Source organism: Halichoeres trimaculatus, unplaced genomic scaffold (assembly GCF_033239565.1).
Source record: "Halichoeres trimaculatus isolate MK-OKI-2021-1 unplaced genomic scaffold, fHalTri1.1 fHalTri1_scaffold_1, whole genome shotgun sequence".
Lineage (NCBI taxonomy): Eukaryota > Metazoa > Chordata > Actinopteri > Labriformes > Labridae > Halichoeres > Halichoeres trimaculatus.
This window is the reverse complement of record NW_027437179.1, coordinates 18,198,813-18,213,573: the sequence shown is the minus strand read 5'-3', so window position 1 is coordinate 18,213,573 and position 14,761 is coordinate 18,198,813. Positions and strand designations below refer to the sequence as shown.

The following is a 14,761-nucleotide window of genomic DNA, read 5'->3' as shown; positions in this document are numbered from 1 at the left end:
CTCCACGCCAGATGATGTTGCTACTTGCCTAGATGCAGGAAATCCAGAGCTCCCTTGTCAAGACTTGCAGACCCAGAATGCTCCTCATTCAGACATAAACCGTTCAGAGCATTTTCCTTCTTCCACTGTTTCAACCCACGAGCAGAGAGAAAAGGAAGAGCGATGCAGAGGGAGAAAAGCTGTGGCAGTGGCGGCAAGAGGACGTGAGGCAGCAGTGTCAGGAGTTTGGGGGGGATCAGGAATGAGTGCAGGATAGAGGGGGTGGAGGGCTGAATGGGAAAATTGGAGAATTTGGAATGCTGAGTGCGCGTATGGTGTGACCACGAGGGAAGCTGACGGACGCCTGAGCAGATGGGGGAGGGTGTGAGAGATGTGTAATTCTAACCGGGTTGTGGGAATCACTGAGGAGGACAACCTTTTGTTTACAATCATCTTCATCAAACTTGTGCATCTTATGAAGCTGATCGGAGAGTGCTTGACTTCTCTACCCTCTCAAAATAAAAAAGCTTTATTAGAAAAAGCTTTTTGTTTTTACCAACAATAAGCCCACTGCTAAGTTTAGGGGGACTTCCTAAATATAATGGGATAACAAACTTGTCTTAGACCATACCTCTTTATGAAAGTTATGCTTATGCGTTTTAGAAGTGGTGGCATTGGTGGGTGGTCTACAGTAAACACTGACTGCCCGCCAGTCCGCCACCACAGTGAACTGTGTTCAAACCCACTGTGGTGCACTCAGCCTGACAGTCCAACCAACACAATTGGCAGAGCTCAAAGGTGGGAAACCAGTGATGGATCATGTCCTCTTGGCTTCCACAGCCACTGCATGTATGAATCCCATTAGGTGTAAAGGGACTAAGATTTTTTTCTTACCACAATTACAATTAGAATGTATTGTGATTTGAGTATCCCAGCAATGTTATATTAAGGGGCCTTTGATGAACCCCAAGCAAAAAACTGTTTAAATTTCACCACAGCACTGTTTCCAAGACAAGGCAAGCTGTAAACAGGTTAAAAACTGGAAAGCAAGCTCCAGTGAGGATGCGTGAATTCAGTTCTGGTATCACGTATCGTCAAATACAGAATCAGAGAACAATACAGATTGTCAAATTAATAGGGATGCACGATATTGGATTTTTACCGATATCCGATATGCCGATATATCGAAACCCCTTTTGGCCGATACCGATGCCGATAATCACAAGTTTGTTTGTTTGTTTTCACTGTAAAGAAAGCTAAGTCTATCCTGCACTGGAATTTATATGTTACTCTTATTGTGACGGTCTTATTTGTTTAAGAAACACACATAAAACAAGACAAAAAACATTTGATTTTACCATAAATAAGAAATGTATTATTTTTTCAAACTCAAGACATTCAGTATTGAAATACAGAAAAATAATTTCTTTAGATCACATGAACTTTAAATGTACAATGCATTTTTAAACATAACCAAGTTGCATTGATTATTTTAGAGCTACTGTAACAACCTTGTGACAGACACAGAGCTCTGCAGTGCAAATAAATGAAGTGCTACATTTTATTTAAGGAGCTTATTTTTCAGATGGAAAATAATAATAATCCTAACTGAATAGCACCTTATCGGCTGTGACTATCGGCAGAAATTTTCATATCTGCCGATACTGATAAACGTGTTTTTAAGCTTTTATCAGCCGATACCTATATAGTGCCGATAATATTGCGCATCCCTACAAATTAACAGTGTGATTAGATCAGTATCAGTCTTGGTAACAGCCGATACCAAAGCCAAAGTATCGGCATCAGTAATGTGACTTAAGAAGTTTGATTGGTGCATCCATAAACCTCTAAATTTGATCCTTTTTAAAATATTTTGAAATATACTTATACTTGTGTACAACATTGCACTGCTGACGATAGTATCGCTCTAGTGTTCTTGAGGCTGAACCTAATTGCTCCACTTTGCCTGATCTAAAGGCAGCGCCAACAAACACAAACACACTCCTCCATCTGTTTCTCCACCTGCTTGCTGTGCATTAAATCACACCTACACCTACACAAACACATGGACGGAGCATTGAACAACCCTTGGACATGCGTCAACATGGACACACACTGACCTCTTGCAATCACAGGCCAAGGCAGTTGGAGTAGATACATTCACAATTACAAATGCTTTGCTATATATTCAATGCAATGGACTTTTCACCAGACCGAGGGTGATTACAGTTTAATTATTCATGGACACTAACATGCTTTTCTATAAACAAACTGATGAAAAACAAATGCTAAGCTGCTGGAAAATATTCATATATTTATGTTATTCCAACATTAAAAAGATTCTGCCCTACAGGTGCTTGAATGACAAAATCTTTGAACGCCAACAAAAAGTAGTAGTAAGAGGCACACCTTCATTCTCTGTATACTGCCAACATTACTTGGATTTCTGCTAGAGCTCCAAAAAGCAACAGTGATTGAAATGGTTGTGATGGACAGAGACCCCCTACCTTAACCAGTGTCTGCCTGACATATGGCAGAGGAGGTAATGCAGATAAAGTCCCTTAAACAAGTCCCCTATACACGGACTGTAATTTAACCAAGAAGGTCAAGTGATAGAAAAGCTCTGGTGAAAAACCCTGAAAAAGGAGAGTTTGCAGAGAGATGAGAAGAGATTTATTTCTGATTTAAGTGAGCTCTGGAAGCTTAAATGAAAAGAACTTTAAAGGAGGAAAGTTCAAATCTAAAAACAATAGGCCCATTTGTTGACCAAGTTGGCATACAGTGTATTTAAATTGTGTATATTGATAATGTTTAGTATACAGTCTTGATACATCTTGATTCACTTGTGGGATAGATAGAAATCCAAATGACTTGGAGCAAATTTACAAGAGCTGTAAACATTTGCACCAACAAGAGGGGACTCAATTCTTGAAGTTGCAGTTCTTGGTTTTTAAGAAGTGCAACTTCAACTTTGTCCCTCTCCATCTCCCCTGAGAGGACATGCTGTGTCCAAAGCCAGTACAGATTCTTTTATCGTGTCAATGAAGAGCCTGCCTCTCATCATTGTGAGAGACTGATTCAGCGTTATATGCAAATAAGTGATAACACAGGACTGGTATCATGCAGCACTGCTCATCAACCTAACCATCTTTCTGTTTTATCTGCCCCCCCACAGAGGGAGCTGCACAGTGACTGCATTTATCACTTTACTATTACAGTGTTAATGTGACAATGCCACATCCTGAGCACCATGCCATCTTCGTGGGTTGTTTTTTCATAACGGGGAAGAGTAAAGCACTTCAAAAACCTACTTCAGCTTTTGAGCAACAGCAGCTTAAAGAGAATATGCAGTGTCAAAAAAACAAAAAGTGCCTTTAGATCTTTACAACAGTCAGAAGGAAAAAGAGACAAAGACACAAGCCTGTATTCCTGGATTACACAGGCAGCTCTCACAGTGCAGATATCGGCCAGTGATAGAGAGGGTGAGAGACTTGGATGTGACCATGGTACCCACAATCTGTGGGGCAACTGATCCTGTGTAACAAAGACAATACTATCCTACTCACTGAGTAGACTTGTTTTTTAAAATAAACACAAAATACTAGAACATCTAACACCAGGCTGAGTGAGTTGATTGAGGAATTGTCACAATTCATTGCTTTTTACCAGCTTTTGGGACGAACAGAAAAGTCCAGTTTAGAGTGAAGAGGGTTGATGTGTGATAAAACCAATACAAACACATGAGGGTACAACCAAGGGTAGCAAGAAGCAAAACCTGCCTGAAAACAGTATTGATAACAAGGCAAATGGAACCTTGCCCACGTTAGACTGCAGTATAATCAGGCTATATGAAACAACTATCTTTGAAGTCCTTCCATCATTGGATCAAAACCTCATCATTCCTGGAGCTATGACCCAGACTTACACTGACCTAACCCCTTTTTTTTCCTGCAGACATTTATAAATTGAAATAGTCTGACAGGAATTCTTTGTGGTGTTTCATACAAGTGTGCAAACTAGCCAGCATATGATCAGGAAATAAACAATAAGCCTACTAAATGCCAGGAGATGAAGATGACACTAAAGCAGAGGCGCTGAGATATAAATCAAGGACTGATATGTCGATGTGTGAGGAGGTTATGGACTCACAAGGCACAGCGTGGCGGTAGAGGTTGTCTCGGATGGTCTGCTGCAGTTCGTGGTCAGGCGAGGATTTTTGGAAGCGCTGGCTCAGGTAATGCTTCAGATCCTTATTCAGCTTGCTTCCTGCCACAGGAAACACAAATAAAAAAACATGTAACAAAACAACAGTAAAATTAAGGTCATCACAGGAATCACACTGACACGATTTCACAGTGAAGTGTCAAACGACCACACGGTTTGTCCCCCACAGAAGGAAACACCCAAGTTTGTCCTGCAGACACAACACAGCTAAAAGCTGAATGTGTAGCCGTGAATTGTACACTTGCCATTGTCACTCCGAGGGGAAGCTGGCTGCAGGCTCTCAATCTACAACCAGCCAAGGCTAGCCAAAACCAAGACTGCTAGCACTACAGCTAACACTACAAATTAGCCCTCCTACCGCTAGGCCATCTGGACCTCAGACACACATTAGGCTACTGAAGGGCGGCACGGCTGGAAAGTGTCCGCAGTAGTGTTGTAAGTTAGTGTGTGGTCATTACAGCTAGCATACAGTGTTACAACAAAACAAAACAGAAATGAAAAGGTTTGATGACATCATACAAGTAGAAAAACAGGGGACAGTACCTGATTAATATGACAATGTGTTGCTGTAAATTCAATAACTATGCTGCCTCTGGCAACAATAAACACTCCATCACGTTCTATGTTAGTGCACGTCCAATTATTTATTATCCAAATAATTTATCTCCCATCTTTGCACGGCTGCTGAGACCATTTTTAGTTGTCTTGAGCAAACAACCAGTCATAAAAGGCCCTGGATCCTGTTTCCATGGAAACTGTGTGTACATGAGTGTGTGTTGATATGTGCGAGAGAGAGAGAGAGAGAGTGTGTGTGTGTGTGTTTAATAAGATGATTGAGATTGTTAGCATAGTACAGAAGAGCATTCTGCACTGGTTGGCACAATGATTGCAGGTTCATACGATAAAAATACAATCAAGGCACAACATATACCACCCACAGTCATGATACGATTACATTTCACTCAAATATTACACTTTTTTTTCTCTGCCATTAAGGATATAAGGAGCAAATATTTCATTGTGATAAGTTTGCTTTTCAAAATATCGTCTGCCTCAGAAACTGACATGTTGAAGGTAATTGAACCCACCAACTCTGATTTTTGAGGATGACCTCATCCAGGAAAAATGATGAACTGCTGTGTTCTCAACAGAAACTTTGGAGCATAAATGACAATATGCTAAGGTAAGGGTTTACTTCTCTTTATTTTCATCTTATTTAAAAAAAAAAACAAAAAAAAAGTTGAGTGAGCTAAAATGGACATGCACTGCCCACTGACCAGGAAGGGGAAGGTCATCATATTAAGGAAGACTGGTTTGGTTTGGTGGCAATCAACACAGAATAATAAACGATAGATCGTTAGAATGTGCTAGTAATGGTTTGTTTTGTGAGTTTCTTACATTACAAACATAAGTGATTAAACTTAAGTAACAAGTCACAAAGCCTGTAATTATCTCTAATTATTTAACTCATAGTGTTTTTTAAAGTTATAAAATCCTTAAAATGCCTTGACTTGTTATTCACAACAACAGAAAGAACAGCTGCAATTGTAAATTTGAACACATTTTTAGTGCAAAATCAGTGAATATGAAAATATGTATCGTGACCGTCGTATAATGATGATTCATATCTTGTTGAGAGACTGTGGGAAATACCCAGTGCTGGTTTACAGACCGTGCAGCCATTTGGTAAACATACTGGAGTTAAGTTAGGTCTAAGCTTCTTTCCTGGGAGGAAACTCTGCTCCTGGCCCTGTCCCATCCAGACATATCACTGTGTGCTAATCCTCACAACAGGTCACAAGCCAACGTTCAGGGCAACAAGAGAGCCTAATACACACCCTGTTGGGCTTTTGTACACACCAATTACAGCAGAGTGATGGGCGTTCTTTGCTTCCAGACAATCTAATGGCCCTTTGACTGTGTCTGAGTTTTCTTCTGGGAAATCTGTACCATGACAAAAGTGTGAAAGATCCACACAAAAGGACAAAAAGCAAGAAATGAGAGCACCAGAGAATTGAAGGATTCAGTCGACAATGCCAGCAGCATTGCAATGTTGAAAATACAAAATGAAAGTTTATCTACAGAAGGTGATGGACTGGCTATGTTCCTCACCTAAAAGTTTTTTTTCATCTTTGTCAAAAAGTCTTGAGCACATTCTGATGAGTCATCGCATCCTGCTGTTTGGTTCAACATTGGTGTGCAAGCAACAGCACCTCAAGGAGCCGTTGCATAAGCTTTAATCCAGTTACTTAGATTCTGTTCTGCCTTAACTCTCTCATTGTGTATGCTTATCTTGATGAGAATAACAATGTTTAATGGAAATGAGCAGAAATCCTTCAGAGGAGGGACAGTGTAAATGGCGGGGGCCTTGAAGGTCTGTCGACTTAATGAATTAGGGGGAGATAATCACTTAGAGATTGATGATAAAGTAGATAGCACTATCTGTCTTCCCTTTGTTTTGAGTGCTGACACAGAATATCAGGATATGAGGATATGCACTGATCAGCACTTGAGGCCATTATAATTCCAACTATAAAACTGTAACCGATACCAAGCTATGACGCAAGCCAGATCATGAAATTAAAAGAATCAAGAGTAGCTAAAACTAACCCCTCTGTCTTCTTCCATGCTCACTGTTTCACTCTGATTTCCTGCTCTTTTTATAAAATGAATGCACCTATTCTGATGAGTGTCCTAAATGCATCCACAAAGACTGAGGAAAAACTATCAAACTGCTTTTCATTGGCTTGTGATGAGGTGTTAGTGGGACCAAAATACGCTTAGGGTCTGGAAGTGAACTCATGCTTTTGTGGCTACCAATATCAATATGTTGTTATTGGTCTAAGGTCAAACACGTTCTCAGCACATTTCCTTTTTCTTCTCTCATTTTTTTCCATTACTTAAAATAACAGCTGACTACTGTACAACCACTCTTCTTAAGTGCAGCCACAATATTTGGACTGCGGACTTTACGTTGGCTCAAATATAGTTAAGTCTGGTCCAGCCAAAAGTCTAATAAAGTTCACTGTATTATCTTAGCGCGGGATATTCAATAGATGCTTTCCAGTAATCTGTCACTCAAGTGTAGTGCAAAAAGGTCAAACAGATCACATCTCATCTCAGTTTAAGTCTTTGAGGCAGCTCGTCAGGTCCCCCAAATCCATGCAGAGAACAGTAACACCCTAAGCCCATTAAGTGCTACTGTAAAACCACGCTCTTTTTCATAGCAGTGATTATAAAGACAAAGCAGGCTGGACATGATTAGGGACGGGTACCTTTCACATTTGAAACGGTAGGGTACTGATTCCCGGTACCTGGCAATTGGTACTGGTACTCAACGGTACCAATTTTCGGTACTTTTGTGTGTTTACGAGGCAAAGATATAAATTTGTTTATTAATGAAATGTAAATTCTTTTCAATTTAACATATTTACTCTTCAGTATATAACCTTGTAATGCTGTGTTCATATCTAGCATGGAAAATCACCTTCCCTCCTGCTGTCTTACAGTCACAAGGATGTGTTCAGGTACCTAAACATGGTACCTTTTGATTTTTGAATCGGTACCCTGTACGTTTGATAGAATTCAGTCGTTACCCATAAAAGTACCTAATTCGGTACCCATCCCTAGACATGATACAGAATAAAGAATAATTCAATTATCTCAAAGACCTCAGTGCTGACTGACTTAATTTGGTTCACCCAGATAAGAACATGAACCCAAAGTAGTCTAAGAAAGGCTGCCAACCAAACCATTACACCAAACAAGCCCAAGGGAGTCACAACCAAGTTTCCAATAGCCATCGATCGCCAACTTCCAAATGCATCCATGTGGAAATTAGCAATATACCGTACAGCACGTACAAGTCCTCAAGCAAAAATTAGCCTGATGTGATCATATTTTTACTGAAAAAGCACAACGATAAAAAAGATGGAAACTGTTTTATCTTCTGTGACACAGAAAATTTGTTTGGGATTACAAATGAGTACAATCCTGATACATAAAGTATCAGGGCACTTTATAAGAACAGAATTTGATAGTTAGCCAATCATTTTAAGCCTCTGTTATTCAGATAGTGTGAGGAGAAAACACTAATTGTTGAAACTGAAAAAGTTCAATGTTGAAAAATAGATGCTCATTTGAAGTTCAGTGCCGGTTGGCAGTTGAGATATGTTGCAACATATTTCAAAATGTTAGGACAAGGACAAAAAAAACCCCTGAAAAGTTGTATAATAATGAAAAATGATCAGGGGGAACATCACACAATGAATTCAATGAAGTCACAACTGGCTGGCATCATAACTACACACACAAAGCACGTGACAGAGGAAGTTGGGAAAAGCTTCATGGGTGAAATATCTTTGATAGTGTTTTGATCCAAAGCCACCTTGTCTAGTATTTCTGCTTGTTGCAATTACAAGATCTGTGTGCTTTGAAGAGAAGAAGATCTCTATTCAAGGAAGAAGTGCTTACTATGTTTTAAGGATTTAAACTAAAATTTTACCATGCAACAAGTTGTCATCCATAGGTTGTGAAACAACATATGTACCTGTTAAAGAAATCTTTAGTCACAGGAACATTATAAAAAAGTAGATCCAACAATTCCAATTTCTACTAGTTCATTCTGTGTGAGCATGTTTGTAGTTAAATATTTAAAATGATTTCATTTCTGAGTTTCATTTGGCACTAACAGCATGCAGGCAGCAGGGTCTGGTTTGGTGAACATTTGGCCCAGCAGCCATCCACTTGAATCCCTCAGCAAACAGATAATTAGAAAAGACATACCCTTCAAACAAAGCACACCTGTTATAGATTTTTCATAAGCCGCACTAAAACAAGCACGATTCTGAGACACGCAATCCATGACAGACAGGAAGTGGGGGTGAAGGGGTTGTAGAGGAGAAAGAGGCAGGGTCTGTCACACACAAAAAAAGAACATCACAGCGCACCAGACAAATCATCAGAAGAGTTTCAGACACAGCTGAAACGTGAAAAGCTCTCCTACTTTTCAGGCATCTCCCATTCAACCCATCCGTGCACCTCTCAACTCTGATCAGCCAGCCAAGGCCCTGCTCAGACATGCAGCGCCAGACGCAGCACCAGCCAGACCCTCCGCTGGCAGCTGACATCTGTATTCACAGCATGGAAAAACCAAACTACACAGAAACTTGATCCTTCTGCTCTGAGTGAGAAAGGAAAGCTTTGACCGATTTCTGGTGATTTAGAAACGGCATAAGTCACAGAGTTGTTCAGAACCCTCACGCTCCAGATGAGCAGTGTCATTACATAGTGGGAAGCCCTAGTTACTTTCTTGATATTCAAAACCTGCAGCTACGTTTCTGCTGCATAGATGTCTTTGTCAGACCTGGCTGCTGATGAGAAGTAGCTGAGGTTGCTGATTGAAGACCTGGGCTCAAGCCAAAGCCCCAAATTACTTTCACTTGCTTACTTTTACTGGAACTAACCCTGTGAAAAAAGTTTTACTGTATGTGTGACTCCAGGGAACATTCAGACAGGAAAGAGGACCTGGACTTTTCTTTAACTACTCAACTACTGATTTATTGATCATTAGTTTTGGTACCACCAGCAGATGCCCTCCTGGTAGATTAAATTTATTGAAGGTATAGTATCAGGAACTTTTGGTGGTGAGATCATATACTGATCAGTGAATCAGGGAAAGTTAATTTAATTTTAGATGCTTATAAATAAGTTGAAACATTATACCAGGTTGTTACCTTTTCAGTTAAATGCTCCAAAGAACAACAAGCCGTACCTCTGAGGGTCAAGAAAACCTGATGTAACATAGAGACTTGTCACGATTCCTTTTTTGGGGGGGTTCTTGTTTTGTGTATTTCAGGGTTTGGGGTTTGGATTTTGCTGCCTCACTTGTGTTCTTGTGTATTTGAATTCTCCTTGGTTATTATTCTGATTCTTGTCCTGTTGTTTCCCTCTGTTTGGCTCCTGCCGATCCCTGACAAGACTGATGCAAACATCCAAAAAAGCTGTAGCTCAAGCTCAGATAAATTATAGGAAAAAAACTGTTTATTGACAGGTCTCACCATTCTCAGCTAAAATTTGAGCTGCATCCTACAAACCAGTGCAACCAGCACCCAGCATGAAATACAAACAGCGAAGTTTTATTGTATTACAGTAGTTTGCCAAGACAATAGCCATGCTATAGCTTTGCAGTAGACAGGTTTGCCCTGGCTGCTGCCACACCCTACCCAAGGTGTTGAAAACTTATCCCCTCTGTTTATTGCAGGCTTTGCTTTTCAGACCAGGCAGAACCACGAAGGGACCCTGATGAGGTTGTAACCATGATTCTGGGAAAAGGTGGCATACCATCAAGTTAACAACCCTCTGGGACTCTTCAACTCAAAACAAGTGATCACTCAGTGGGTCTGTATCTTGCTGTTAAAGTTAGAATCAACAGGTTTCCAGGGAACATTTTTCCCTCGAAGACACTCAAAAGAACCATATTTCTTCTTGTATTAATTTTTTTTTTTTTAAGAGACAGGCTAGCAAGACCTATACAATAAATAAGCGAAACAGAGGACTGTAAGGCCATGTCCACACATACCTGGTCCCTGGGAAACCGCATATATTTTTATAGGTTTCAGCCTGTCATCCACACGAGGCCACAGTTTTATGTCACTTGTGTTTTCGGCCAAAGTAAAGATTTTGGAAAACTCTAGTTTCATGATTTCCTGTATACGCCAGAACACAGAATTTTTGGTTGTCAAACTTCACAGCTGAATGATGGAAGCTCAGTCTAATTGGCTGGCATCGGTTTCACATCTGAAAAACATTACCAAATATGCGTTTGGCTTGTTTTAAACTGCACTTATCAGCAGGTTTTCCCAGGCTGTGTGGACGAATTAAAGTATTTTTAAAAACAAATGAAGGGGAAAACATTAGGGTTTTTTTTAAGGCCTGGCTACGTGTGTACAAGACCATAATTTGAATAACTTTAAAACATGGCCTTTGCAGAAGTATGAAGTCCTTTTTAAAATGGTCTGGAGATTGGGGTGGGAGTGGTGCAGACTGTAGAGTCATTAGAAGCAAATTTGTGGTTAATGATATTTTTGTATGTTCACCAAAAAGAGAAAAAAAAAACAGATTTTTTTTAAACCTTTTTTGATATGGAGACAGCCAAGTAAATCTCCAAGATTCAATCAGCATACTGGGCAATGGCAGACAGGGCCCGCCTCTTAACACCAAGCACCAGTCTAAATGACAGAGCAGAAACCCAGTCATATGCCACGATGCCAGCCTGTTTTATGCTTAGCCAAGTCAGATTTGGCAGCACCAACATGTTTGGCTGGGCACAGAGTGTTGTATCGATGTAGAATACACAAACAGTCTGGCATAAAATGTACAAAACAACTTTTTTCTCCATCTCTTCTATTTTCTTGTAAATATCAAGGGACATGTCACCAGACACGGCTATGATTAGAAACAAGACATTATTGCAGAGGGCTGTTTGTTGTTAAATTTAGGCATGCAAAGTGGAACATAGTAAAGAACTCAGCAGGAATCTGTGCCATTTGAACATGACCTACTACAAGTTAAATTAAGCTATGAGACATACTGTAAAGAGGCTGTCCAAAGTCATGTCTCAAGTAATCAACTCTTAAGTGAGCAGTCCGTCCATGGCTCTAAATAATCAGATAATCAGGGCTAATCACCATTTAATGGATTTAACTAGCAGCAGTTATCTACAGTTAACATTTTCATCACCACTAATCACAGCTTAACCATATGTCCTAATGAGTTCAACGGGCATGTGTGCAGGTCAGGGAGGGCTCAATCTGACCCCTGACCAGAGGAGCAAAAGATCTGCTCCTCCATAAGCACAGGCCTGTGTGAGGGTTGGATATTAAACCAACATAGCAGCCAAGTGTTTGCGTGATATTTGATCGAAGAAGTGGCCAACTTGAAATGATTCTTCAGAAAATGTAAATTGAAAGAATAACTTTGATTTCATGCTCTTCGCTAAGGTAGTAGAATAACCTGCCCTACAATCAGCAGTTTTTTGAAGAAGACTGGATAGATGTGAAGAAGACCATCTTTCATATCAAAGCAGACAGGCATGTGCATGTGTGTTAGGTATGTGTGTGAGTGTGTGTGAACATCTGTGTCTCTGAGCTCAGTACTACCCCCTACGTTCCTCTGTAAGATGTGGCTCTCTAGCAATGGCCGGGCTCTGTATCCATAGCAACAGCTGCCAGATGAGTGCAGACTGTGGTGAAGGTGGTGGTAGTTCCAGAGAGTCATAGTTTGCTGCCCCCATATGGACAAATGGGATATTACAAAAATAAATGAGTGATCAACCACAATGTCTGGCACAGGGAGACACAAAGACACAGGAATTTCCCGTAATAAATAAAATGTGTATAGAATTTATGATGCTATAAATGCATGTGTGCTGTATTAGAAACAGTAATGTAGATTTGGACATGGTTCATCCCATTGACAATTTAAGCTACAAGTATGATCACGTATAGCTCAAACTCAGTTGATCACTTCGAGTTCAAGGTCCAAGAGTCGATCAAAATATCCAGTTATTTAAAAGATAAACTACATGCCAAATAAAGTAAAATACCAGAGATGGAGGCCAAATTGTAATATACCTATTAGACTATAATGTGTATTAACCGGCCAGTACTGTAACTTGAAACTGCTGAGGATCTTTAGTTGAGAAACTGTATCTTGCCCAGAGAAGGCAGGCAAACTCCAACTGTGCTTTGCTTCCTTTGTATGACAGTGGTACAAATATTCCATTACTCTGCAAGCTTGGGTGAAACACACACTTGTAATGGATTTATGTGGCATCAAATGAGGATACTCCCTTTAGCATTCAGTCATCTTTTTGTTTATATAGACGGTTCCTCCTGGACTGTGGAGACCAATACAGTCCTAGCATCACCAAGTAGCACATATCTGCCAACAATAACAATTGCAAAAAAGGGTATTACCATTCTCATACAAACACATTAACATTGATGCTCTGATAAATGACCAGGCAGGCGTTCTCTGACTCTCTTGTGGCCTTGACAAGCCCCTTTCCAATAAACAATAAAAATGAGGTTTGTGGAGGAGGAAATGAGTGAGACCCTTAAAATAAGGATATGGATATTGCGTTTTAAGTATAAGCCTGAACCATCTATTTTCTCAGTGCTTTTGTTTCTTCCACCTGCAGGAGAAGGAAAAGAATAAAGACGTACAGCACCAGTTGTCTAGAGCATGGGTTCCTAAACTTTACAACGCGAGGCCCCCTGAACAGCATTTGCTTCTGGCCAGGGACCCCCTTTGGAAACCAACAGACAATGTTTCAAAATATGTAAAATAATGTCCACTTTAAGAATGCATTTTCTAACTTTTATTCACTTTTGAATAATTAATACATTTGTTTAGAATAGGGAATTATTAACACAGGAAAGCCAGACTCACACAAGTAGGTTGTAGCAAAGGAGAAAGGGCATTTCAGAGCTTTGCAAGCCAAGTTGAGATACTTCTTTCTTACATGTAGACAGCAGTTAGACAGGGGAAGAGCCTCAGCGCAAAACACCAGGTCAACACAGATCATGACATCATCATGCCAAAGTTTCAGCTATGACACAAAGTGGGGTTCGGAAACTTGAGAATCTAATGATTATGGCACTTTACCTGTTGTATGTTCAGGACAAATGTTAATAATCATAATAATAACAAGATTAAAATCATTAAAAATATTAATTATAATAATTAGATCCTATTTTTGCCTTTTCTCCCTGGCCCCCATTTTGAAAACCACTGGCCTATAGGTTTGTGTCACATACATGTGATATAGTCCTTTTAGCAGCAGTTGCTACTTTGACTTTTGGCTTTGACCATTTCCTACACGTCTTCCTCCACTCACGACTCCCCACAAGTCATGTCTTTAATCAGCTGTCCTGCTCAAAACAGGCAATAATCCTGTGTACCAAAAACACTGAAAATCATAAGTTGATTTTGTCCTTATGTTTCATATGGTCACCACTGTCCTTGCAGGTTCTTCAACAGGAAAAAAACTTCAGAACTGCTGTGATCAGGGTTAAAATCTCTGCTGGGACTGAGCAAATGCAAGTCTTCCTATATGGCTGTTTATCATGTTCCAGATTGCTTTCATTGATCGCAGTCCTTCACACAGGGAAAAGAAATCCCCCAAGGATTGATTTCAGCACACAGAGTCGCCAAAGGGCTGCAGAAAAAGTGTCAATTTCCTCACTGCAATCTGACATTGAAGTGAGAGATCATACATATAACTCTTTATGGAGCTGGCCTTACATGTGTTTGTATGCTGTACACGTGCATAGTGATGTTTTATGTATCTGAATTGTCAGTTGCTATTGTTTAAATGTTTATATTTCCACAACAATATTGTTTTTCAGACTTGACAAACACCAGCTTCTGCTAGTCAAAGGCTCTGATACTATTAACAATGACAGAGAGGTTTTATGATGATTAATGGAGGTGATGAACACAATAGTGCAAAAACTTACAGGAGCATGTGAGTTACAGGATCAATCAGCCTAAA

The 14,761-nt window shown here is 40.0% G+C and overlaps 1 protein-coding gene across 8 annotated transcripts in view; it reads right to left on the bottom strand.

Moving 5' to 3' along the window:
* magi1b (membrane associated guanylate kinase, WW and PDZ domain containing 1b) overlaps positions 1–14,761 on the bottom strand; it is a 165,576-nt gene that overhangs the window by 77,349 nt on the left and 73,466 nt on the right. For all 8 annotated transcript variants that reach the window (XM_074680298.1, XM_074680242.1, XM_074680275.1 and 5 more), the window contains exon 2: positions 4,129–4,245. In XM_074680298.1, coding sequence (XP_074536399.1) covers positions 4,129–4,245 — 117 coding nt within the window. The remainder of the gene's footprint in view (positions 1–4,128; positions 4,246–14,761) is intronic.